The 26,800-nt window shown below is 47.4% G+C and overlaps 1 protein-coding gene across 1 annotated transcript in view; it reads left to right on the forward strand.

Moving 5' to 3' along the window:
• Positions 1–26,800, forward strand: part of LOC146786162 (solute carrier family 12 member 9-like) — a 609,812-nt gene that overhangs the window by 191,010 nt on the left and 392,002 nt on the right. Inside the window, exon 6 of the mRNA XM_085635689.1 lies at positions 2,570–2,681. Within this exon, the coding sequence (XP_085491815.1) occupies positions 2,570–2,681 (112 nt within the window). The remainder of the gene's footprint in view (positions 1–2,569; positions 2,682–26,800) is intronic.

Raw genomic sequence — 26,800 nt, forward strand, 5'->3', positions numbered from 1 at the left:
ATGTATAGTAAATTTCTTTATTTCACATGCACTGAAAGCTGCTGCAACCAAACAGGCATGGTCGGCACAGCTAAGAGTGGTGTGGCGATGGGGTGGGGTTGTTTCTTCGATAGACGACGGGATAGGTAAAATTAAATTAAAAATAAAAATAAAACCACTTACCTTGCGCTTGCTGCATCACCGATGTGGCGAGCGCAAGGTAAATAGTTTTATTTTTTTAATTTAATTTTACCTATCCTGTTGTCTGTAAAGACCCCCCACCCCTTCGTCCCACCACTCTTACCTGGGCCGAACGCACCTGGAAATAAACTATACTCTTAACTTTGCTTACCTTGTCCTTGTCCACTACTCATGACCTTGCACCTAATACCACATAGTATCATCAATGACATCATATACTTCTACTAAAACATGATTGAAGACATCGCCAATGACATCAAATATCTCAGCACAAACTACGTTTTCAATTACATCATATTAAGTTTTTCAGTCTCATTGGCTCAGTAGGGTTGCTGCTGAACTCATAAATGCCATTGGAGCCCATGTCCCTTGTGCCACCATCACACACTGCTTTATTAGCACGGAGCTGCATTGTGGGACTTGTAGTTGAATGTTTTCACGAGCAGTATGAAACTTCAGGTATAGAAAGCGCTGTTGGGTATGACGAGGGATCACAATGTGGCTACGATTGATCCTGAGGTGTATGACCCATCCAATAGCAAAGTCCATAGTGGTTTATAGCGCCACTGCAAACGCTAGGTGTGAGAAAAGAATCAAATAATCAGTGCTTAATTTGAGCTGGTGGTTTCCTGTGCTCGGCACGGGCACTTAATTGTCAGCACCAGCACTGATGACCGCTGCCACATGGTGGCGCTGGCTGTCTGATCTAGAGATGAACAGAAGAACAGTTTATCATTAATACAATATGTATTAAAAATAACTAATAGCTAGCCCTAATGCCAATCTTATAGCTTTGGGGGCCTGGAATGTTCTGAATTGTCATGGACAGCGCTTGCAGACGCAATGGGTGGAGCAAGCTGTAGTGGTCTCCTGTCGAAGGCCCTGACACTTATTTTTATTTATTTTTTACAAATAAAGCTTTTCTTTTAATGGTTTCTTGTGGGTATTCTTTGCTCATTTGATGGCCCTTCTGAAATCCGACTGGATTCTGTTCTTGGATGGCTGGATGACACCAGCTCTAACTCGAACAGTAATCTGTTTTCAAGGCCTCTTGCAGCATCAGTGCTGCATTTTAGCTTATCTCTGTGTCCCATTTTCCCCCTCCTAGATTAGACCTCTTGTCCCATCTCTTCACCGGCCTGTGTGGTGACATCAAGGGTGCATCGTGCACGGCACAGCAATGCATGTCAGCATTACCGCATTATATCTCTGACCCCCTGTGGTCTCTGATGCTAACAGCATTGCCGCTCTCAATTCACCTTGCAAATCACAGGTCCTGCACATGTGGACATTGTCGCATTTTACCAATATCCTTGGTGTCATGGAAAGTACACATCCGTTGACCTCTCCAATGAGATCACAGGAAGTGATATCACTTGGCCAATAACCTTGATTACACGACTAATATTGGGATCACATGTTTTAGACACCGTTGAAATCACAAGGAGCAGCTATAAAAGACAGATAGTTAAGTGTACAGCTAACATATGTAAGAATCTGATGGAAGCAGATCAAAGTCAGCCACATCTGGAGCATGAGACCACAGGGGACGTCCATGCCATCCCTTCTGGCACCATAGAAGGCCTGCTACGTCAACACATGGTGGACGAGATGCTGATTAAATCATACATTCACCCCCAGTAAAGAGATCTGGGTCAAATCCATTGATCTTTTGCTCACTACACCACCCCATTTTGGACCTAACCATATGCAAATCAGTCTGACCCTGTGCCTCATGGGAACAGTCCAGCCTGAACTGCCAAAACAGGTCCTCCCTGGACCGGAAACAAGAACCCTGGAACCGGTTTCGGGGTATTACTTCTCATCGGCCAGGCTAGCTTGAATCCAGTGGCACAGTGAGCACAGGACCCACGTCTGGTCATACCCGGTGCACTTAGGGTAAAAAGTGCTACGCAAACAAAGGATGGACGGAATGCTCATGAATCATACATTCACCCCCAGTCAAGAGATCTGGGTTAAAATCATCGTTCTTTTGCTCACTACACCACCCAGTTTGGACCCAGCCATATATATATCTGTCTCGACCCTGCACCTCATGGAGACCAGGGCATCATTTCCGTGTTACTTTTGAGGGATGTGGTGGTGAATAAAAGCACCACTATTTGTACCCCCTTGGTACTAGAGACTCTGTGACCCCTGGACTCTCATTAATGACGTATACACACTTATTTACGTCTTCTCTGCCAGTTGTGCTGCTGCGTGGGCAGTCGCCAAGTACAACTCTTGCTCTGCCCCTGAAGCAGTAAATACGAAATTGTGTCTCATCCTTATATTTGTAACCTCTCTCAAGCTCTCAACACCTCAAACATTTACCATCACACCTTGAGGTGGATTGCTCTTAATTTCTCCTCTTTCCTTTTTCTTCCAGGAGATCTGAAGAACCCCAGCTACTCCATCCCAAGGGGGACCATCACCGCGGTCATCTTCACGTACATCATCTACAACCTGCTGTCACTCATGGTCAGCTGCACGTGCGACAGGTACGTGTCCTTGGCCACGCTCTCAAGGGTAGAGTCCTCTAATGGGGAGGATTCTCCCTGGGTGGGCAAGCTTCATCTGTATTCAAAAGTGCCATGTTGCTCAGCCAGAAACAAAGCTCTCCGAGTGTTCACAAAGTGTTTGTATTCTATGTTAGAAGTGTTAAAAAAGTCTTCGATTTCTTTAGGTACAGGTTCAGATTTACCATTACCAGCAAAAAGACATATTCCCACTGATTGTTTACCTTCCTGCATCTCATATTAAAGGGTTTTCACTCTAGAACCTGGCCTGGGCGGTGAACTCCGCTCCTTTCGCGGAGTGTGCAGAGTTTTCCGCACTCCGTGGAGCACGCAGAGTTCCGAAAAACTCAGCCCTGCAAAGCAGAGCGGATTTTTTTCCTAGCTCATGCTCGCCAATGTGAAGTTGCCAAGCGCGAGCGTGGAAAACCTAACGCTAGACCACCTTCCAGCGAGATTTCTCAATGCTGGTGGTCGCTGATGTTCACAATCGCTCACATTGAGAAAGCATCTGTTCGCGTTAAGGAAGCTGCCGCTCAAGAAGAAAATCTACTCAAGCAGCAGAAGCAGCTCCCTCTTTCGCTGTGCATGATGCCTTTTGCACTGATTTTCTGGCGCGGGACAAACACCCGGCGCTAAAAATCAGCACAAATGGTGTCACCTAACGCACTCTGCCGCTTCCTGAACTCTGCATAGCGCGGCAGAGGTTTTGGGTCACTTAGCGGAACTCCACAAACTCTGACCAGGCCTACCCAGAATAAGTTTAGAATATGGATATGCATTCCTGCTAGATAAAGTCTGAGCTCCTTCTTGTCTCCTGAGATGCGCCAAATATTCAGTTAAAATGAGGCTGTCCGCTCGCTTCTTGTGCCTTGATTTGGAGTGAGTACACCTGAGAAAGGGCTGCAAGGGTGTGTGTAATTGATTACAAGAAATATTTCTTGTCTACTGCTTGCTACAGTTGATGTACTTCTTGACTTGCATTAAAATGATATTACTAGGGAAGAACATTAATGGAGGAATGGACATAGTGCCATTAACTTCAAAGAGGGATAACTCTGGTGGCTATCACCGAAAGGATGAGCAGAGCGGGCTTCCTGAGTATGTTGGAAGGACATGTGTTATCCTCTTGGACCTCTTTTCATTGTCTCCTGAGGTGACCACCAATGTTTCCAACTCCCTCCCTTCTTTCTAGGATCTATACCTCTATGGCAGATGATGCCACCCAATCAGGATTTTTGATGTGGTCTGATGATTTAGTTCCAGAGCACCAGATTATTTTTACCTATTGACCAGCAGCTCGTACAAGATCACATTTCAATGACTCAGTCTCCAGTCAGATTATATCTTGCATCCATCATGGCTGCTACATGCAAGTGCATCTGTGCCCACTAAAGCAACCTAAGTTGGCATCATTGGTGACCCAGAAGCATGCTCCTATCTCAGAAATATTGTGGGCAGCCTCATGGTTCTCCTCATATACTGTCTACAAACACTGGGTTCCAGTTATGAGGAGACAGAGGCTGCTCCATTCTGTCTGATAGTCCCTTGACCCTTTGCAGTCCCTCCATGCCAGGTTACTCAGTTGCAAGTTGGGAAAGAAAGGGAGTTGGGTGAAAAAGTATGTAAAATTTAATCCGCTGACTCGCCTCCACTGTTCATGGTCCCAGGGCCCACCTTTCATTCGGATTGGCCATCCACTTTCCTGTCCCAGTGACACCGTGACATTGAGCTGGACATTCATTTTTCAGGAGTCAGGGGTGAGATGCAGACATAGGGTGCAAGGGGAGTGGATGCTGGTGACCTGTACGTGTTCACCTGTTTTCCAATTTGCTCCACATTTTTTGTGGCGGTTGGGGAATGGATGCTTATCTCAAAGGATGGAGACCATTTTATATAGTCTGTTCATCGACGGACTCTTTTCACGTGACCTTGTGAAGTAAGGCTCGCCCTTCTGCTGGTCAGCTTGTAGGGGTGTCTATCCTGAAGCTGTGGGATATGATGCATTCTAGATATTAAGGAGATAGGGTTTTCACTTTTCAGTGATTTAATACATCCCATTACATATTTGAGCAAATGCATGTATTAGAAAGTAGCATCGCAGCCTTCAAAAGAGAAGAGCGACAGAGGGGCTATGGGAGTCCCGAGTGGACTCTCCCCTCAACCTTAGGCCCTTCCGGGGGAGACAGGTCTATGGTACCTCAACAGAGGGAATAACCTCTCTACTGAGGGGTCGTTGTATGGCATCACAGAGGCATTCCTGTAGTGCTGCATCCTCCTGTTGAAATACTAAAGAGCTTTCATGGAAGAGTGGCTTACGGCTCCTTAGGGCGTGTTTGGTGGGAAGGGTGTGGGTGTATTGTGTGGACTATAAGAGGAGTGTGTTGGTGTCATGAGTGGTGATGACCCAAGGGATGCTCTTACCTTCTCAGGTGTAAATCTGCTGAAGTGTGGAGTGTAGTGAACAGGAGAGAGCGATGGGTCGGCTACCTTCAAACAGCATCTTTGTGTGCACTATGAGAAATAGAAATAGGGGTTTAAAGTGGGGCTTATTTTGCAGGTCTTTTGGTGGGGGACCAGTGGTGTGTGGCTTTTCTGACACTGTGATCGTGTAGCTGCACTTCGACATGCGAATGAGCAAAGAGAAGCGATACATTTTTGAGCTTGAAAAGGACCTGGGACGACGCACATCCCAAGGTGGATTTTCCTACTTTCCGGGACAGATCTGCCTGTGGCAAATCCCTTTACAGGCAGCTCTCGGGTCTTGGTATAGAATGAAACCATGAAAGGTGTCCACCGTCACCGGGCTTCGTATGGCTTCGGTGAGTTGCAGATGGGTACCAGTTGCAGGTGTGCATCTCCAGCATTTTGGATAGGTTCAGAGTATGTTACAGTTGTATTGCAGGCGTCTGACAGATTGAGGTAGGTTCTCATGTGTTCTAGTTATTTTCCAAGTGTGGACGCGGTGTGTTGCAGGTGTTCGGCATATGTGTTCGAGGTGGGTTTTTGTGTGTTATAGTCGTATTTCATCTGTGGACCTGGTGTCTTGCAAGTGTGTGACAGATGTGTTTTAAGTGGGTTCTCGTGTGTTCCAAGTGTGCCCCATGCAAATGAGAGACTCCTTTAGCCTCTGCACCCGCGCCATAAAACAGATGCGGGCGCAGATGCAAAGAAGCTCTCGCGAGGTGCACTGCCCCCCTAATGGCAGCCCTCTGGAGGGTGAAAGTGGGCCCCATGGACCCCGATGTCATACCCTTGCAGGTGGGTGCAGTCACTGACTGCACCCACCTCCAAGGGGATCTCTAATCCCCTTCTAACTGCATGGGGGTGCCCCATGCACTGTGAAAACACGGAGCGACTTCAAAGCAGCCGCTCTGTTTTTCACAGGAATGTGCTGCTCCCAGGGCAGCGCAAGTTCACGGCTGCCCTGGAGGCAGTGCATTCACCCTAATTTGGCACATTTTCCTTGATTGCCCCGGGCACACCTTTTAAAGGTGTGCCCGGCGCAATCAAGGAATATGCACCGTATGTGTAATACGGCCCGCGACATGTTGCAGGTGTGCAACAGATGTGTTTGAGATGGGTTGTCATGTGTTCCAAGTGTGGACGCAGTATGTTGCAGACGTGTGGCAGATGTGTTTGAGGTGGGCTCTCATGTGTTCCAGTTGTGTTCCAAGCGTGGATCTGGTGTCTTGCAGATGTGTGGCAGATGTGTTTGAGATGGGTTGTCGTGTGTTCTAGGTGTGTTCCAAGTGTGGACGCAGTATGTTGCAGACGTGTGGCAGATGTGTTTGAGGTGGGTTCTCATGTGTTCTATTTGTGTTCCAAGCGTGGATTTGGTTTCTTACAGGTGTGTGGCAGATGTGTTCCAGAAGTGTTCCATGTGGCATTTAAGGCAATCCAGGTGTGTTCTAGGTGCACTTTGCCAGGCATTGATAATCTTTCATTGCTTACCTGTCACTGTTGGTGATTGCAGCTACACTTACTTCTTAGGTCTTGCCTGGTTTCCTAATTAAGACAGAGGCTATAAAACTAATAGAGCCCCCTGTCTCCCTCTCCTGCATGTGATTTGTTCTCCTTTGGAGGCCATAACTCCCCAGAAGCGTCCGTCCTGAATGCTGCATGGACCCAGAGAGCGTAGTGTACCGCAATGAATATGGCGCAGCTGACATCTTGTCTGCAGCTTCTTCCGGAAGTCTGTCTCTTACTTCCGCACCAGTGGGGTCAGGATGCAGAGGAGCAGACTCGCTCTCCCACTGCCCTTTTAAACAAAGCAGAACCATCCCCTGTCATTATAAAAGTTGCTTTCACTCCCTAAACTGTACCAAAACCTGGTTCTTCTGTACTCCAAAAATGACTAGACCTCGAGCGTGCACGCTGTTCACCCCTTGTGACCATGGCACAGCCAATCACATGTGAGCAGTGACATTGAGAGATTGGACCTGATTCGCAAAGGGCCTCTGCATTTGTGCGTAGGGCCCGCGGTCGTGGGGGATTCTCCGTAGTTGGGGCGGAGGCCCCGTAGTCGTGGGGGAATCTCCACACTTGAGACGGAATCTCGCGATGAGAATTCTTGTTGCCGATATTCCGCCCCACGTGCGGAGACTCCCCCATTGACGGAGGGGTCTCAACCATGAGTGCGGAGGCCCTTTGCGAATCTGGCCCGTAGTATGCCCTGTACACAGTTCTTTGTGTACGGTAACCTACACATGCAGATAGCTCCCTTTACAAGGCCATGCCAGTCTATGGGTGTGATAAAGGCGTTGGCGGAACTGGGCATCATCTGAAGTTTGGTGGAGCCCCTTCATCAACCACTCAAAGCCCTTGTTTCTTTTCGAGATTGGAGAAACTGACATCCAACTCTGTCTACAAGTGTGACATATGTAATCAGGGACACATTCAAACCTCACCTGGAAGCTCCAACTGGAACCCCCTATGTACATCATGAGAGGAACCCGATGAAGAAGCGCATCAAAAGATGTGAGTGAGGGTTTCTTCCTTTTTAGGTCTCGGCTAGCGAAGGCTGCGCTTGCGCAGTCTCGCTTGGCGAGATTTAATGTTTTTCAGTAGTGGGGCTTGAACCCGCCCTATTCTCCATTGGCTTGCTTCCTAAACGAAAGCCAGCCATTGGAGGAGAGGGGCGTTTGTCCATTTAAGCCCCATCTTTTTATGATTCGGGGGCGTGTTTTTTAGTTTCTTTCTCTCCTCTGGAATGTAAACATTCCAGCCAATGGGAAGAGGAGAGAAAAAAAAAACCACCCGAATCCGAAAATGACGCTGCGTTTCTCCGAGGCATTTCTGCTTGACCTCGGAGAAAGATGGTGGTGTTCATGTGTTCACCTGGAAAATACAAAACACGGGGTCAATATTACTGGCCCAATGGTGAAATACCCGTATCTCGGGGCCCCTCGTCTCTACGAGGAGGCCCTGTCTCCGCTGCGGACGCCGCAGCCTCCGCTCCTTCCGCTCCCGGCCGGGCCCTCAGCTCCTCCTTCGGCCGCCCCTAGCTCAGGCACCCCGGTGAGTTGGGGCAGGGCACCTCGTAAAAAGGTGGCCGAAGAGCAGCAGAGCTCAACTGAGCAGGAAGCCGGGCCCCTACGGGCCCCGGGGCCTCCCAATAAAATCGGATAAAAAAATCAGAGAAGAATCAGAAGTGCGATCTCGTCGGCTGTCACCGAGGGGCTCAGGTTCCCGATGTACAGCTTGTTCATGATCAGCCTTTTCATTGAAAAACCATACAGGGGGAGAAGGAAAAAAATCAAAACACAATAAACAAACCAGCCCTACCGCAGAGCTGCTGAAACCAGGAGCACGGTCCGGGGAAAACACGCACAAAGTCCTGCAGCAAGAAAACTAAAACTAAAAACAAATACCATAAAAAAGCACACGGTGGAGGGGGCGCAGTGCTCCCCCTGCGCCCTAGGATGCTGCGGCTTCCCCGGTTTTGGGTCCAACGCCGGAGTCCTCCTGCTACGGGAGAAGCGCCCTGGGGAGATGCACGGACCCCCCTCCCCTGCTCCAGCCCGAAGATGCGCACTAGCGGGGCACACACGGGGCGCTCCGAGTGGACAATGTCCCTCCCCGCCCAGCTCCGCTTCGTGGCTCGCTCTCTTTTTTAATTTTAAGCGCAGCCTCTAAATAAAAGCTGTCTCAAACATATTAGACGGGGAAAAGCTGCTCGGGCTGGGGAAGAGTGTATTTCCTCCGGGTTGTGGACGCACGTTTCACCGGCTGGGACAGTGTGCACAGGCTACGGGGGCTGCACGGAAGAAGGCGCCTTTCACTCTCACTCCCGCACCGACTCCTGTCCCGCCTTCCTCACCTGCAGCGAGCGCTGTGTGTCTCTTTGACCCGCTTGTCCAGGGCTGCAGTTTTCAGGTGTCCCTCGGGGGACCCCACCAAAAACCCGACATCCTAACCAGTCACCGGGTTGGTGCGGAGATCTGGCATATTTTGAACTCCACCCAACATACTTATCGTTTTGGTGCCTTCCCGTAATTCTCCATATGTGAGTGACACTGCATGCGACGTTGCCGACCGTGTCATTATCAGTTCCTACCCATGACTGCATGTGATGCTTTCCTCCTTTCATGTTGATGCCTTATTGGACTTCGCCAACTATTTATGGGCGTTTAATTTCTCTGCAGGTCAGTTTGTACTGCTCCTCGTGAAACCTCAAATAAAGTTGTTTATAAACCTTAGCTTCTAAGGTGTCTTCAGTATAAGCGCCCCCTCTTTCTTATGGCCTCCCACATTTCTGTTCTTGGCCCTTCACTGGTCCCTCTGCAGTTAAGAGCTGTTCAGTGACAGGCCTGAACCCATCAGCAGCACAACCTCAGGCTTCAAAACATACCCTATCTTTTCTGCCCTCACATATGTACCTCTCTTAGTCCCTCTCAGCTGACCTCGCTGTGTGTCCTCCCTCTTTGTGCTTAGACTCCATCAGCATGCACTGGACATCATTGGCTAAACGTCTCAACCACCAATTTGTTCATTTAATTTGAGAGTGTTATATAGGGTATTCTTGACAGGAGGCTATCAGATCACAGCACACTTTACACAGTACGCTTTGCAAATGCTGAAATGTTGGACCAACTTGCTAAGCACTGGGTCATTGACCCATACCCCGAGAAATGTCATTGTAATTTAATGCAGCACCACTACACCTGCACTCTAACTGCCTGCACTGTCTAGGTGCCTGCGCATGTAAATTCACTCTACCGGCATTACCTGCACCTTGCCTATTCTTGTATGTGGGTGTGTGGCTCTGTGTGTGTGTGTGTGGCTCTGTGTGTGTGTGTGGCTCTGTGTGTGTGTGTGGCTCTGTGTGTGTGTGTGGCTCTGTGTGTGTGTGTGGCTCTGTGTGTGTGTGGCTCTGTGTGTGGGTGGGTGGCTCTGTGTGTGGGTGGCTCTATGTGTGTGTGGGTGGCTCTGTGTGTGTGGCTCTGTGTGGGTGGCTTTTTTGTAGGTGGCTCTATGCGTGGTGGCTCTGTCTGTGTGTGGGTAACTCTGTGTGTGCAGGTGGCTCTGTGGGTGGCTCTATTTGTATGTGGGTTGCTCTATGTGAGTGGCTCTGTGTGGGTGGCTCTGTGTGTGTGGGTGGCTTTGTGTGTGTGGCTCTGTGTGTGGGTGCAAATGCAATAGGTCTCGCATTTGAGAGTGATTAAGCTATTGACATTGTAAATAACAATGCCGTTTCTTTAAATGTTTTAAAAACAAAAACATAAAAATAATGTCATGAGCAATGCCAATAGCACTAACTTTAACAATGCCGAGACCATTGCATTGTAAATGCTTGTTTAAATAAGGCATAGTAGGGGTCAGTACACAACAAAAACAGAACAAGAAGATGTCAGTAGATCTTCCTGACCTGATCAAGGCAGGCTCGTCTTTTTCTTTGATTTCAAAATCCTCTGGTATTTTTTGTTGTGCAAGCTGACCTCAGACACACAAAAAACATGACAGCAGCAGGAACTTAGCAAAATAACACGTGTATCTGCTATGTTGGAATGGTAAATGAAAACGGGCTGCTGGCATCATAATGCAGGCGCATATCACGATGTTCGTGTCACGATGTGTTGTGAAGCTGGTGGTCATCTTGAAGTGTTTTTTTTTTTTTAATAGGAAACCCATTTCAAAATGACCTTCAAATACATGTGTCTGTTTCTTTATGTATGAGCGTGCATGTAATTGCAAAAAAGGCAATGACAAATGTAATAACTCAGCATTTTAGAGTCACAAACTATTGCATTTGCTATTGTTTGTTATTAACTGCAATAGCTTCTATTTTTTTTGTTAACTGTGAAAGCTTTTGGATGGATTTTGTATTAGAGTTAAAACCCCTAACCACTTTCCAAGCTACTCACCACCAAGGGATTCTTGGAAGCAATAGCATCCAGGACCTAAGGACAGTGAGACGAACAGCAGTTTAATGATTGTGCAGGGCACAGCTTAATTTTAGCCAGTGGTTTCTGGTGCTCAGCACCGGCACTTATTTGCCAACAATGGCACTTATGACAATCTGCCACAAGGTGGTGCTGTCTGTCTAATTTGGAGGTCAGCACAACAACAGTTGTTAAGTAATTCAATGTACATTAAAAATGACTAATACCTGCCTCCCAAGCCATTCTTGTAGCTTTGGGGGTCTGAAATAGTCTAAAATGTCACACTTATAGGTGTATAATATTTAGTAGTTGTGCAAGTACTGTCACTGTCCTGGCGTGGGCCCTGGGACTTATTTATTTACAAATCAAGCACTGGTGCACGGAACTTCACATGGTACAGGACCTTGAGTAAAGACCTGAGAGTCGGTCACAGAGGGCAAGGAACACCCCCTCCCCCCAAACCTTCAGGGTTTTCACACATCAAACCCTCTCCAAATGATGCACAGCACAGAAAAAACAACCCATTTCTCATTTTTCCCCTCATCTTTTACCTGGGAAACGTTTAGGTGTTTTTTCTGCTTTATCTCTCACAGTTTGTTTGTGAACATCTCACATTTGAAGAGGACTGTTGCCATTTTTTTACATTATTTTGTGCTCATAAGAAATGGACTTTTTTTATGGTTCCATTTTCTTGCCCAGGTATTCGCTGTCAAGCCTTCAGATTGCATTGCCTGAGTGGCCATCACTGTGCGGCGGGCTCTGGGCCCGCAGATAGCGGTGAAATGCAGCAGTAAAGTGAAAATGGACAAATAGTATCGGGGTAATGTGCTGGTCAGTTTGCAAGAATCACGGTTTATTACAGATTTTAGTGGCTCCTCCATGGTAAATTGTAAGTCAGGGCAGTCACACAACATCACCCTTGCATTCCTTCCGAATATGGCCCCTACTGCTTAGCATGGGCGGCGGAGCGCTTAGAGGCCACCTAGCTGTAGGTGTGTGGAACTCCTGTGGTAGTATTCCCGTCAGTGCCCAATTTGTGGAAAAATAAGGGCCTAATTTAGATCTCGGCAGATGGAATCCTCCGTCATAATTGTAACGGATATCACTTACGGTCCATTAGGATATAATGGAATCGCAATACGGCGGACGGGATATCTGTCACGTTTGTGATGGAATATTCCCCTCCGCCACGGTCTGAACCAGACCCTAAGTGCCAGGGCTCAAGATATTTCTCAGAAAGCCACTGTAGCTTTCACCACCCACTCTCCCTGCCAGTGCTGCCAAATGCCAGTACCAGTGCTACCTACTAACCGTCATACTCCTTCAAAATGTGATGATAAGGACTGTTTCTGGCCATCCACAGCTATAATGGCCTGGACGTGCCGCTATTATTATTTTTTATGTATTTTGCAACATTAAATCATTTGCTGATGTTTAGCAAATTGACAGACCCCCTTTGTGGTGGGCTGACATAACATGTGCTGGTGTCAAGAGGTAAGTGCTGGTGCCGAGCACACCGGCACAAATTAAGAGCCAGTTCCTTCTTGTATCTCAGTGCTCCACCTGGCTGAAGCGGCCTTCCACATGGCGATAGCAAGAAGTCTGCCAACACAGGGCAAGGTAATGGGCTAGAAGAAGTCTACCACTGCCTTGGAGGAGGCTTAGAATAATATCTAACTTGGACAAGAAGTTCCTTACTTAGAGTGGAGCGTAAAATGCAAATATTGAGTAAGAAATGGTGCTAATTACTCAAGAATCTTAATTAGTCATTATTTAAGAATCTAGAAAAACTGACTAAGACAGTGCCAATACCAGAATGTGTACCCAGATATACTACAGAATTACCCCAGTTTAAGCAATGCCATTCTTAAAATCCAGTAATCTCCGGCGGAAAGCTAAAGTAAAACTACCACACTACTAAAGCAGTATGAATGACGTTGCTCAAAATTATGTTATGTGAATTTGTAGAGTGTGGCTAATCACCTGTGAGGGTATCCAGACGCTGAGTAGGGCAGGCCTGAGGTGGTCATACCTGTTTCGTCTGGAAGAGCCATGTCTGGAGGTAAAACTGAAACAACCTGCAAAATGCTCGGCAGTAACAATGCTCTTACCTGATATTTGTAGTCATTTGTGCCAAAAATGTAATGTAATATAATTCATAATTGCAACCCAGAAATCAGTATTGGCATTTTTGGGATAATGGTGACGTGTGAAAATAATGGTAACATCCATGAAGGACATCTAAAAATATCCATGTTAGTTCTGCCTTTTATTCTGAACAAAAGGGTTAATGAGCCAAGGCGTCACCGTGGGTAACCAACCTTGCAGGGGACTTAGGCGTGTGATGACAACCACTGTTTTTTAAGAGCTCTTTCAGGTTTTGGGTAGGGATAAAAGTCTGATGTCCTACTTTGGAGCTTTCTAATCACACTGTCCTCGCACTTCCTCCTCAGCCCCCAGTCTGGGTTTGTCTCCTGAGAGGGTCAACAATGTCCTGCAAAAAACATCCTCATTCCCAGAAGTTAGCAGATATCTGACCCCTGATGTCAGAAAGATCTGCTCTTGAGCCAGTGCTTAATTTGAGCCGGTGGTTTCCAGTGCTCGGCACTGTCGCCTAATTGTCAATACCGGCACTTATGACAGTCTACCACATAATGGCGCTGTTTGCCTAATTTAGAGATGAGCACAACAATAGTTCTTTATTAATTCAATATACATAAAAAATTACTGATACCTGCCGCCCTAGTCATTCTTAAAGCTCTGGGGGCTGGAATAGCCAGAATTGTCACACTTGTAGGAGTGTGTAATTGTTAGCAGCTGTGCTGATACTGTCATTGGGAGCACTAGCAGTGGCAGTGGGTGGTGCAAGCTGTAGAGGCCTCCTGACGGGAGCCCTGGCACTTTTTTACAAATTAAGCACTGCGTTGAGCATGCCATAGAAAACACCAGTGAGGGCATTCCACGCTCACGGTGACTTCAGAATGTCATGCTGTCATGGAAAAAATATCTAGGTACGAAATGTTGGGAAGGTAAGTGTGTATTTGTAAACATAAGTTTACTTTAATTTACTCCCCATATATTTTCCTTGACAACATATCTATATATATTTTAGGTGACTTAGATGTGGTGTTACTGATTGTTAATCTAAACTTACATATATGAATGTTCCGTCTTGATATTTCAGGCCTCCACGTTAACCGCAATATTTTGGTAGCTTGATGTGTCGGTAGTCGATATTTCTATATACAAGTCCAGTGCAGGCTTTGCTCCTTTAAGGGTAAAGTTCTCATATATAGCTCCTGCTCCTGTCATGCTTTGGCTTTTGCAAGCCCCTGCAAGTAAACCTAACCCTCAAGCAATGGCGTTCTGGGGACCTAAGCCTGAGAGTCGAATCAAGCCACAAGCCATTCTGGGATCTCGCCTGCCTCCCTGCCTCTGCACCTCAGCCAATCACCATCGCTGCTGCAGTTCAGGAAGGACCTCAAGTCCTGGCTCTTCAACTGAAGCACAGACCCAGCCCCCCAACCCACACCCAGCGTCTTGAGACCCTCACGGGCGAGTAGTCGCGCTTTATAAGACTCTGATTGATTGATTGATTTTCAGAAAACTGAACTTTTATAACTCTCTTACACTTGAACTTTTGACAACTGGTCCATTGTGGCTGAAGAACATTGGACAAGGCCACCACAGCACCAATTCAACTTTCACTCCAGTAGATGTTCTGAATAGAACATGTGTGCTCTGAAGTAATCCGAAGGGGATGCTCGGTGCTGTGCTAAGCTGCTGTATTTAATTCTATAGACGAGCCTAGCTAGGAAGCAATGGAGCGCTGTACAAGGGCAGAGGCCTTGTCGCGACTCGTTGACAATGAGACAGTCGCATGTATTGCATACAGCGGTGATTCTCCATGGAGTGCTGCATCGACCGCCATTTTGTTCCAGAGCCTGGGTGCGTAGATTGTGAACTCCTCCCTGCTAGCCACCTTCTCCGTGCACGTCTTAGTTTCCAATCCGGCAATGTCATGGCTCCTGGTGTAGCGCTGTCTGCCGGTGGGGTTAGTTTCCCAGTCAGCCATGCCTTCGATGACATACTCATATATGATGCCATTGACTGGTCCTGAAGAATGAAGTGGGGCTGATGGGGAGCCAGTGTGGCTCCTTGGGTGTTACAGTGATGTGCTTGAACGTCTTGTGGCCTCTTGAGGAGGTATGCTGCAGTGTAGGGCATTTCTTTAAGGAGAGCCAATGTGGGCTCTTAAATAATTAAATATTTATTTGAGGTCTACTTGAACAATGGTTGTGTTTTTTCTCCGTTCCACAAGGGGGCGCAGTTGTTTTATGAGCTCATGTTATTAGTCAACCGAGAATAATTTTTAGTTCTGCCCTTCATGCGGATCAACCTCCCTGGTATATGAAGGCCCCTGGTCCCCTCAGACCTTAACATGGGGCCCTTCCTGGAGGAAACAATTCATGAGTCCTCACCCTGAAGCCACACTCCTGAAGAAACTTCAACACAAGTGAATGTGTCTGTTTGCATCACGTAGATGCATCCTAGTGGTTCAAGAGATGCGGCTGTGTTACTGGATAGGATGTTTTTAACGTCCTATGCACGTCATCCAGAGAAACGTAGCTCCTCCCTCTTTTCTAAGACGTCATTATTCTTCACCATACAGCAAATCACTGAATTGTAAAACAAAAGTGGACATTAAATAAATCTGCTCTGTCACACTTACAATGCCAAGGTATATCTCTAAAATATATTTTTTTATACCTTTTATATAGCCCTGGCGTAATTCCAAAAACGACAGAGAAATTTCTGTAATTCCATGTTACTCTTGAGCTAAGCAAATATCGTTAAATGGTCGGAGTGAATTAGGCGAAACTCTTGACCCATGGCCATATTAAGTGAGACCGAGCGGCTGCTGGCGCCCTCTATTTGTGTCCTGTTGCATTTAGCGCTGTTTCTTGATGCAAAATGTAATCTTGCTGCCATTTTGGATGTGAGGAGACATTTTTGCACTAAAAAACAGCACTAAATGGGGAATGACTCTTCTCGCGTAATTAAGCATAATTCTTGGGTAAGTCTGCGTGATTAGGCTCCGCTGAATGACGCGAGTTACGCCCACGCCTACTTAAATACTACACGTCTAAGTATACAATGCACTGCTCTGATGCAGAACAGGACCTAAGGGCACTATCCAATGTAATCAAATACTGGATGGTGTAGTGGTCTAATCCCCGTGTGGCAGCCGTCATCCTATAGTATTCACTAGTACCAGCAGGGCTTTAAGTGGGCCAGGCCTCACCGGTGCTGAGCACCGGCAGTTTTTTAAAGGGGGCCCCGAAACGGGTCTCTATCGGGCTCTGTTTTGAGCCCTGGCACAGGCGGTCCCTTTTTTCCGGTCTGCAGTGACAGCAGGCACATCGATGTGCGCGTACTCACACTGTGACAGCAGGCTGAAGAACCGGGGTTTAACCCAGCGGCGTCAGGGGCACGACTAAGATCTTCGAGTTCACCTGTCTTGGTATACAGAGACACGGAATACTTCTGGATGGCATCAGAGACCAAGTTTATTAGCTGCAGCTAGTAACAGTGATCCTAGAAATACATCACGGTGTAAATTCTCAGGAGACTGCTCATTTTACTAAGGCGAGATGTCTCCTTTGATACCCAATATTCACATTATAAATGTACACCCACTGCACAAAATTCTAGCCAATAAGGTACATTTTCAAACAAAGTGTCACATAACAAAAACTCAATTTACAGTATCCCAACCCAAAAGTTAATTATTAGGAATGTCCCAAATTCAATCTCCACAAGCCGGACAAACCTATAATTGAAAGCATAACCAATGTAATGAAGAAACATATAAAAAAAAAACGGTAACAGATGATGAACAAGATAAGGCATGTACAAGGAAACTAAAAGTTAACGATGTCCTGAACATTGATTGGCAATCTCAGACAAAGATTGATCAGGGAAATTGGCTTTGCGGGGTCAGTTTCAGGTACAGAGGTCAGTTTCTTACAGTTCATTTCAGAGTCAAAAAGAAACCTAGTTAATGTATACATGAACTAAGAAGGCCAGGCCACTTTATTCGCCAGGCTACCTTCACAGGCCTACGTGAGGGCAACACAAAATGGTGGCACAGAACAAAATGGAGTCAGACTCGAGAATTACAGAACCTCAAGGCACATCGATGTGAGCGTACTCACACTGTGACAGCAGGCACATCGATGTGCGCGTTCTCACACTGTGACAGCAGGCACATCGATGTGCACGTGCTCACACTGTGACAGCAGGCACATCGATGTGCGCGTACTCACACTGTGACAGCAGGCACATTGATGTGCGCGTACTCACACTGTGACAGCAGGCACATCGATGTGCGCATGCTCACACTGTGACAGCAGGCACATCGATGTGTGCGTACTCACACTGTGACAGCAGGCACATCGATGTGTGCGTACTCACACTGTAACAGCAGGCACATCGATGTGCGCGTACTCACACTGTGACAGCAGGCACATCGATGTGCGCGTGCTCACACTGTGACAGCAGGCACATCGATGTGCGCGTGCTCACACTGCTCACTTCTCACTAATGGGGAAGATACGGCATGAGGTCATGCCAGGTGAGTGTTGTAGGGGAAGGGAAATCCTTTAAAGAGTCATTTTCTCTCTGGATTTCTCTTCTTTTTTTGAAACTCAGGATTGTCGCAGTGTCAACATGGCTTTAAGTGGAAGCTTTTTCAATATTGTATACAAGCCATAGTTGCTGCTTATTTAGCTTATGCAACTAACAACCATTGACAAAGCCAATAGTCCTGACTTCTTGTAGGCATGATGTTACTTGTTGTATCACATATTTGGATGCAATGACAGAAACAGCAAAGTACAAGTCGGGCGGCACACTTTGCTAAGCACAGATGATTTTTAGCTTATTTTTTTTTAAGCCACGCCCCTTTGACAGACCCCACAGTTTTTTCATCCCACTTAAAGCCCTGAGTACCAGTATGATACAGAACCGAACACAATGTCCACAAACCACATGGGCTCAAGAGTGACAAAGGGAATCCAGCACCATGAAGGCTGCAGAGACCATGAAAGAACTACAGGGCCACAAAAATAGTGGAAATGTGCTGCGCAGATGCTGGTAACATACCTTAACTGGTCAATGCAGTCGCTGCACTGACTCTAGAGATTCACCGTGAATAACCATCTCCGAAGCCAGAATTCGCCCCTTTACCAAGACCCTCTGCCCAGAGTTGCTTGCATTTGGGGTCCCTTCCAGCAGTAGCTAGGCCCAACGCAATTGTTAAGTTTGCTTGTCATATTATATTGTTGTTTGGGTCACGCTGTGTTGATGTCACTGGAGTCAGGGGCAGTAGGGTGGGAACAGATGGAAGGAAAGGTAGGATGCCACCTTAGATGTTACCTTAGCCACGGGTTCCTGATAAAGGTTAGAACTAGTCTAAAAATTACTCTAGTGCCGGACCAGTCAAAAGTATAACTCTTTTGTGCTTGGTTTATAGGTGTGACTCACATGGGGGAAATGTACCTGAATGGGAGGGAGCCATTTGGACAGTAAGTGAAAATCCACCATGGAATCTGCCGTTGCTGGCCAACATTGGACAACCCTCCTTTAGGGGATAGGGAGGGACTCTGGGAGGCGGGGAGAGGAACCAAAGGTCAAGGGTAGAGAGGTGTCAGGTTAGAGGCCAAGTTAATGCCATGATGATGTGGAACAAGGGGGGAAAAGACTGAATTCAAGAACATCTCAAGCATTCATCCACTTAAAGGCCATTCAATATTGCAAGATTTTGCATCTTGAAGAGTGACCCAAGTTACACTTGTTTCAGCTCTCCCACATTCTCCTTTCCATCCTTCATCTCACTTCTCGAAGCTTACTCTCTTATCCTATCTCCTACATTGTCTCTTCAGTTTTTACTTTGTTACCCTTTCTCGCCTTTCCTGATTTCACTTATTTTCTTCTTCTCCTCTACCCTCTTCTGTCCCTTCTCTTTAGCCTACTTATTCTCACTTCCTCTCCCCACTTCTCTCCTCCTCCTCTCTTACACCTCAATGTTCCTGTTTGTCTCTCTCTTCACTCATTCTCGCCCCTTGCTCTCATTTTCTTCCATCTTGTTTTACTTTGCGCACTTTCCGTCTCCTCTCCCTTCTCTCCTTTCTAAGTCTCCCCCATCCATTCCTCTCTCCACCTCCATCGTCTGATCTCCTTTCTTTGACCCATCGTTTCCTCACCATCTTCATTTCTCCTGTTCTCTGAATGACCTCTATCCTTATCAGTTTCACTCCTTATTTCAGTTCGACTGACCTCAGTCTCTCTCCTCTCTCTTCTTCTGCTCCTCTTACTCCTCATTTTCTGATCGCTCCCTTGTCTTCTCGTCCTGCCCTCTCTCCTCTGTTCTTTCCTGATACTCCCCCCCCCCCCCCCCCCCCCCCGTCGCATTCTTATCCCTCTGTGAGGTACTGGGAGTGTGACACTCCTTAAACAAGAAATAGTGCCCCGCAGGAAGGGACACCAGCCTCTTCAAGGCCAGGCTTTCAGAGAGTGGATTAAATATTCAATAGGCCCATTTCTAAGCCTTATTAATACAGAGCGCGTCCATCTTAATGGCACCCGGGCCGTGCCAGGGCGGCGCTGCTCCTTGGGGCTACCCGGCATTGCAGACTGTAAAACACATCTCCAGGACTGCAGATAATGTCTTTGTTAAACTCTGGATTGCCTACTTTTATCATGAATATTATTGTCACTTTAAGTGCTCGTGAAAGAGGGCCAGACATACTGTTTCATTAACTGAGACACCAAACTCTAGCTGTTTGTATAACCTCATTAGGATGTGACAATAGTCCTGTTCCTTGCAGTGCTGCTCTGCGACCGGAAGTCACGCCACCGCCATGTTGTAGGCAGTGACGCAGCGTGGGCCAAAGGGGCGGTTTCCCAGGGTGCAAAGTTCTTAGGGGTGCAAAATTTAAAAAGACAAGTGGAAGGATACGTGCCTTGCCCCGGGCGCTGGCAACCCACGCTACGCAGCTGGCTGCAGGTACTCTTTTTAGGTCTGCCCGGAGAGTCCAGACCTCTGTTTACTTATTGTTACCAGTGCTCACCTATTGTTACCAGTTCTTTAAAATATACATAGAGTGGGCTTTGATTCCACCCAATGACAATTTATCTCTCACCACGTGCTATAAGCTGTTTCCTGTATCATTCCGCCGCTTGTGGACAGCTTCCATTGTAATACATGAGAACTAATTTACATCTCAAACATACACGTAATAATCACGTTTAATTGTTAGTCTGACAGATGCATTATATTCAAAAACCAATTTGTTTTGTGGTTTATTTTTTGCCGTCAGACTTTTCTTTAAAGTTGGCGTCAGGAATCAAATTGAAAGCCAGACCTATTCGCTTTGCCTAGGCTTGTTTAACATGTAATTTGTGTCTGTCACTCCCCCTTACGCCCTGCATCCACACTCCATTTGTTTCCCTGCCATAGATAGTTTGTAACCAAACTCCCGTTGCTGCGCTGCACACATCTTTTCCCTCCTGAGCTGCAATACTTTTCCTGCACTCTTTAGTTTCCTTTCCAAAACTCAGGTAAACATCTCTCACCAAATGCAAAAATTATTCCATCCTCCCTTCAACCATGCACCCACACCTTACATGAAATGTCCTTTCTTGTTATTTTCAAACTTACAGTGCTGTACACTTGCACAGTGCTTAATTTGAGCAGGTGGTTTCTGGTGCTCGGCACCGGCACTTTATTGTCAGCACCGGCTGTTATAACAGCCTGCCCCATGGTAGCGCTGTTTGTATAATTTTGTGAGAAACACAACAGTTGTTTGTATCAAATATACATTAAAATCACTAATACCTGCCACCCAAAGTTATAAGAGAACCGCATTTGTCATTTTTAATGTATATTTAAAGTCTGAATTGTCACACTTGTACGAGTGTGTCGGCTAGTTGTGACGGTAGTGTCATCGGCAGCGCCGGCAGGGGCAAGGGATAGTGCAAACTGCAGTAGCCTTCTGACAAGCGGCCAAGCACTTATTTTTTTCAAAATAAGTACTGACACTGCAGTAAGGTGAGATATAATGTCAGGTAATTACTTGCAAAACCTATCAAACGTGAATACCTTATATGACATAAGAGCTTTATTTTGCTCCATCAGAAAAGGAATTATGTTGTGCTACATACAGTAAGTTATATAAATAGAAATGAGACCATCAATGAGTTAGTGATCTTGGTGCATGAAGTGCTAATCTCTCTGAAGAACCTTCAGTGTAAATAATAGTTTTAAAGATAATACCACCATTGTAATATGATAAATGACACTCGCCTCTGATTGCTTAGTGTCCTAGAGATGTGATTAAATCTTTATCCGGATTCTTACCTGGCTGTTTTATACAAAGGACTTTCTAAATTGGTTTGCTTTGAGTCATTTCAGTGCTTAGTCTTTTCTGGGAGCATAAGATGGTCTTTTATTAACTCTAATAACACAGCACTACTGGTAATTCACATTGATAAAAGTAATTAGAGTGTTTTGTTAATAACCAGTAGGTGTTTTCTTTCTGTAGTTTCAGCATGTTCTTTAATTCTTCTTTTATAAGTAGTCACTTTCTGCTGACAGAATATAATCTTCATAAGACAAACAAGAAAACGACAACAGTAGTTAAACAATTAATAACACTTTGGGCCTGATTACGATGTTGGTCGGAAAGGCTCCGAATGGCATTCTGAATTTTCTAACCCGTGTCGGAACCCATGTTTCCGGCCGATTCAGGAGCATTTCTGACCGATTATGATAGAAGGTAACCGTTTGATCTTTCTGACTCAGTTCCGACTGGCATTTGGGGATCGTACAGGTCTATGGACCTTGTTTCCAACCGACATATTACAATGTAGGAATCGGACAGCCTTTCCAAATTGGTCTGTCCCACATGAAGCGGCTATCGGAATCTGACTTTGGGGGCCCGTGGGGTTACCCATGGGACCCCTCTTTACAACCATGCACCGTGTGGCTGGAACCATGGAGTTCCTCTGGCAGGATGCAAGGTTTCCCAGAACCACCCCTTTTTTCAATGTTTTCGGTCAGAACACCGGCTCTCATTGAAGTCAATAGAAGTCCGATGAAACGGTGTTCGGAAATATCGTAATCGATTGGTTGGAATTGCGGAACCCAAGTCGGTCGGAACCGATTCCGACAAGGCGTCCGTCGGAATGCTTTCCGACCAACATCGTAATGAGGCCCTTAGTGTCTCATTGGTAGTACAAAGGGAATTAAGGGTGTGTTTAGCCTGAAATAATGCTTCTAGCGTGACCGGTGTGGGAGTGGAAGAGTATCGAGTCATTAGTGTGTGTATGTCTCATTCCAGTCTGCCTTATGTCTGGAGAGCCTCCCGTTTTTCTATGTGCAATATCGCGCATTATGTCCCCCAGACTGCCGCCTTCCCTACCGTCCAGAGATTTCCGGAGAGCTCATTGTGCCCTGGTTGTGATCCAAATACGCCTGGAAAGGGTCCCAGAGTAGGGGTGGGCAGAATTGCCAGAATTTGATTCCACAGAATTGCTTTAAATTTTAGCGCGATTCTGCGACTGGGCGAAGTGGGCATTGAACAATATCTTCCTAGCCCAAAATGCACCCTCACATCCAAAAATGGATGTGAGGATGTATTTCGAATTAAGAAATAGCACTAACAAATACCAACTATACTTACAGTGCAGACAGCAGAGTATGTAAGGGTGCGAGGCGTAGGCACAGCAGTGCCAAATGCATTTTGCCACACTTACATACTCTGCAGTAACTACTGCAGAGTATGTAAGTGCATCGAGGGGTATGTAGTGTAAGTGCGTTTGGTATTTGGTGCTTCTGTTTGTACCCCTCGCACCCTTACATACCTTTCAATAATCACTGACGAGTATGTAAGGGGGCCGAGAGGTATGCACTGTAGTGCCTACCCCTTGGTACCCCTGAGTATGTAAGGGCATGGAGGGATGTGCACTGCGGTGTAATCTGAGTTGTATCAGTAACTAAAAAGAAAAAAAAGGTGAAACCATTTCTAAAAAAGAAAGGGTGGGGGAAACAAGAAGTGTGTGGGGGTCTTTATCTAGGTACAAGACATTCTCAGATACAAGTTCTTCTTCAGTGGTCACGTTCCCCCTTAGGATTGCAGGCTCGAGGCCAGAACAGGATGGGCTGGACCAGTTCGGAAAGCCGGGATCCCCTACTGGCAGGAGACATCCTTCTGTTTGGCACTTCGGTTCTGTTAACCTCCTTCTTGGCTTCCAGATGTCAAACTCCGGCTCCCACGTTCATGGCCGAAGTGTGATAGAGCAAAGCAGACTGCTCCCACCCCGCCCGACTCATAATAACCTTCACTGCATCCTCAGTGCTGTGTTTTTTTCTGCGTGTCTCACAACAAAAACACTTCTGAATAACCAAGGTGCTTTGGACAATGAATGGGCCCTAAACATCTCCAGATCTTTCGGACCCATTCATTGTCCAAACCAATATCGCTAGTCTTACCCCTTTTTTCAACAAATCCTATTCACAAGCATAGGAGGTAACTTTACTCGTATCACTCAGATCCCACCCTTGTCCCACACCCAGAGACTCTCCCTCCTGGTGGAGGTTTGTCTCACTTGGAGAACTGAACACTCAAGTGACAGACCCGATGATGACACTGTCCACTACACCGCCCCAACGGAGAGAACATACACTGTTGGTGGTGACAACGTAGTTGAGGGTCTCCGAGACAATCTCTTCGAGTTCCTGGTCTATAGTCTGGTGAGGTTCACCCCTCCCCCTTGATTTGCATTGGATTATAATTGGAAGCTGAGTGAACCCTTTCCTGCTTCTCCCTCCCCCCTCTTGATTAACAGCGTTTGTGATCACACCGTTCTATCATCAAGCGTCATACACTTAAGTGCACCCCTACTTCACTCTTTATAACGTAATCACTTTATATTTGTATTCCGTCATGCACCAGGGCTCGTGCCAGGCGTGAGCACTGGTGAACCAAAGTACTTTCCTACCAAACACCAGGGGTGAAAATGCAATCCTTTAATTTCCCCGCCCCTTGTCTTATGTTCGTAAAATGAGAGTTAGACAGTCATATAGTCCACAAAGACTTACCTTGCAGATTGGATTGTCAAGTAAGAGCCGAGAGGCTAGAAAGGGCAGTCGGGCTGGATAAAGCGCTTTATGCGCCAGACGTATCGCCTCATAGTTGGTCTGGTCTGGGACCGGGACCCAGGGCCAGCACGATGTGATCATGTCTTGTCAGTCCCAGAAGGGGTGACGTGGATGTGAGGCATTTGTGTCATCTGGTCCTTTAGCTAATGCTGGCAACACCACAATACCTTGACAATAACAACTCCTAGAACACTTCACACCCCCCTTCAGAGTGCTGCAAGTATCTGGTCTTACCAGTGCTAATTTGATAGGATTTAATGGCTCAGAGACCATAGTAGATGCAGTGCTTAATTTGAGCCAGTGGTTTCCGGTGCTCGGCACCGGCACTTAAATATCAACACCAGCGCTTGTGGCAGTCTACGATGAGGTGGCGCCGTCTCAGATGACCACAACAGTCAATTGTTAATTCAATATACATTAAAAATTACTATTACCTGCCACCCAAGCCATTCTTATAGCTTTGTGGGCCTGAAATAATCCGAATTGTCACACTTGTAGGAGTGTGATCACTGGCAGCATGGCGGGGGCAATGTGTGGTGCAAGCTGATGTGGTCGCCTGACGAGAGCCCCGGCACTTATTATTTACAAATTAAGCACTGAGTAGATGCCAGGGGCGAGCATTTAACCCACTTAAGTATCTTGACACTTCTGACCCATTCATGCCTTGCCAAGAATCAAGGTAAGTTTCTTAATTAAACCAATGCAAAAGTCAGCCTCTTTCTTGATTGGAACATGAGAGTAACCTTGTGAGAGTCTCCAAAACCTGCCTCTACGTGTCACGTGACGATGCAGGTCACGTAGGACTAGGACGCACCAATGGCCCCTTATCCAACCGGAAGCGCCGTTTCACTTCCGGGGCTCAATATCAGCAGTGTGGCTTGCCACCTGAATGTTATACTGAATAAAGCAGTTCCCCCCTACCCACACCTTGCAGTGGAGGCGGCCAGCTTGTCAGAGGAGCCTTTACAGCCGGACACCATACATGACAATTAGAGGGGGGGCGCCGTGTCCCGGTAATTCAAGGCCTTTTAGGGGCCGAGCCTGTGAATCCGCTCCTTGCAACACTTAAAACGTCCTCTGGCGATTTATGCGGGAGTAAACCTGTTAAGAGAAGCGATTTATGGCCCTCCCGCTTGTACAAATCCTGCCTGTGCAGCAAAACGCCTTCTGTGTGAGGATGTGATGAATGAAGGGCGCTTCCTCGGGGTAATGATGATGTAGGAGCCCTCACAGGTGTGAAGGAGCGGTGGGGGGGGGGGGGGGGGGGGGGGGGGGGCACTGCCGCACTGATCGTAACTCTGCAAGTATTCCCATTTGAGGCCAGTAGAGCTCACTTCCAGCTCTGGCAGGGTAAGACGCTTCACCTCTAGCGCTTAGTACCCCCAGGGGCACCCCGCTGTCCCCCCTCCCCCAAATTAGGTTACCCAATGACACACACGAAACAGTTGTAGGTGGGTAACAATTGCTGCAGGTTTATTACATAATTCCAAGATATGTAATGGGTGGGTTATCTTACGGGCAATCCAAGGGCAGGCAACCATCTGGGTCGCCTGCCCGCCTGATGAGCCGGGCAGCGCAGGAGCGATGCCCGCCGGTGCTGCCCTCCAGGTGATTCTTTCTACGATCACGTGCCGTTGGTAATTCTACTCACGCCCCCCCTCTCGGGGCGGAGCGTCGCATAGCAAGCCCCCGGTTGTTCAGGCCCACAACCGCCCGCAGGACTAGCGGGGCGCCGACACGGCTTCCGGGACCTCCCTTGAGGCTCCTCGTTTTGGCTCAGGCACCCCCTCTGGTGCCGCGCAGAGGTACCCTTTGTACCGGCCTGCTTCCAGATCGGCCTGTAACTCCGCCTGCAACGAAAAGAAAACATTACAACGCTCAGAAACCCCCCCCCCCCCCCCCACCCACGCCTACGCCGGGTAAGCGGTAGGGAGGGAAAAGGCGAGGTGGGCGACAAAAGAGGTCGCCAGTGAGGGTGGGGGAAGGCTAAATAGCCTCCCCCTCACACCTGGGCCAGGAAGTAACACGCATTGCGCGTCACTTCCGGCCCTGCCAACGGAGGGGGGGCTCCAGTCTGTGTCCCCGCCCCCCCCCCCTTAGGGAGGGGGTGGGGAGGGGTGACCGGGGCCCCGGGGCCACTAAGGCGCCGACCGCCGAGTGGCCCCCTGCAGGGGCCGCGGTCAGCGGCATAGTACCCCCAGGGGCACCCCGCTGTCCCCCCTCCCCCAAATTAGGTTACCCAATGACACACACGAAACAGTTGTAGGTGGGTAACAATTGCTGCAGGTTTATTACATAATTCCAAGATATGTAATGGGTGGGTTATCTTACGGGCGATCCAAGGGCAGGCAACCATCTGGGTCGCCTGCCCGCCTGATGAGCCGGGCAGCGCGGGAGCGATGCCCGCCGGTGCTGCCCTCCAGGTGATTCTTTCTACGATCACGTGCCGTTGGTAATTCTACTCACGCCCCCCCCTCTCGGGGCGGAGCGTCGCA

The sequence above is a fragment of the Triturus cristatus genome, chromosome 11, assembly GCF_964204655.1.
Source record: "Triturus cristatus chromosome 11, aTriCri1.1, whole genome shotgun sequence".
Taxonomy (NCBI): domain Eukaryota; kingdom Metazoa; phylum Chordata; class Amphibia; order Caudata; family Salamandridae; genus Triturus; species Triturus cristatus.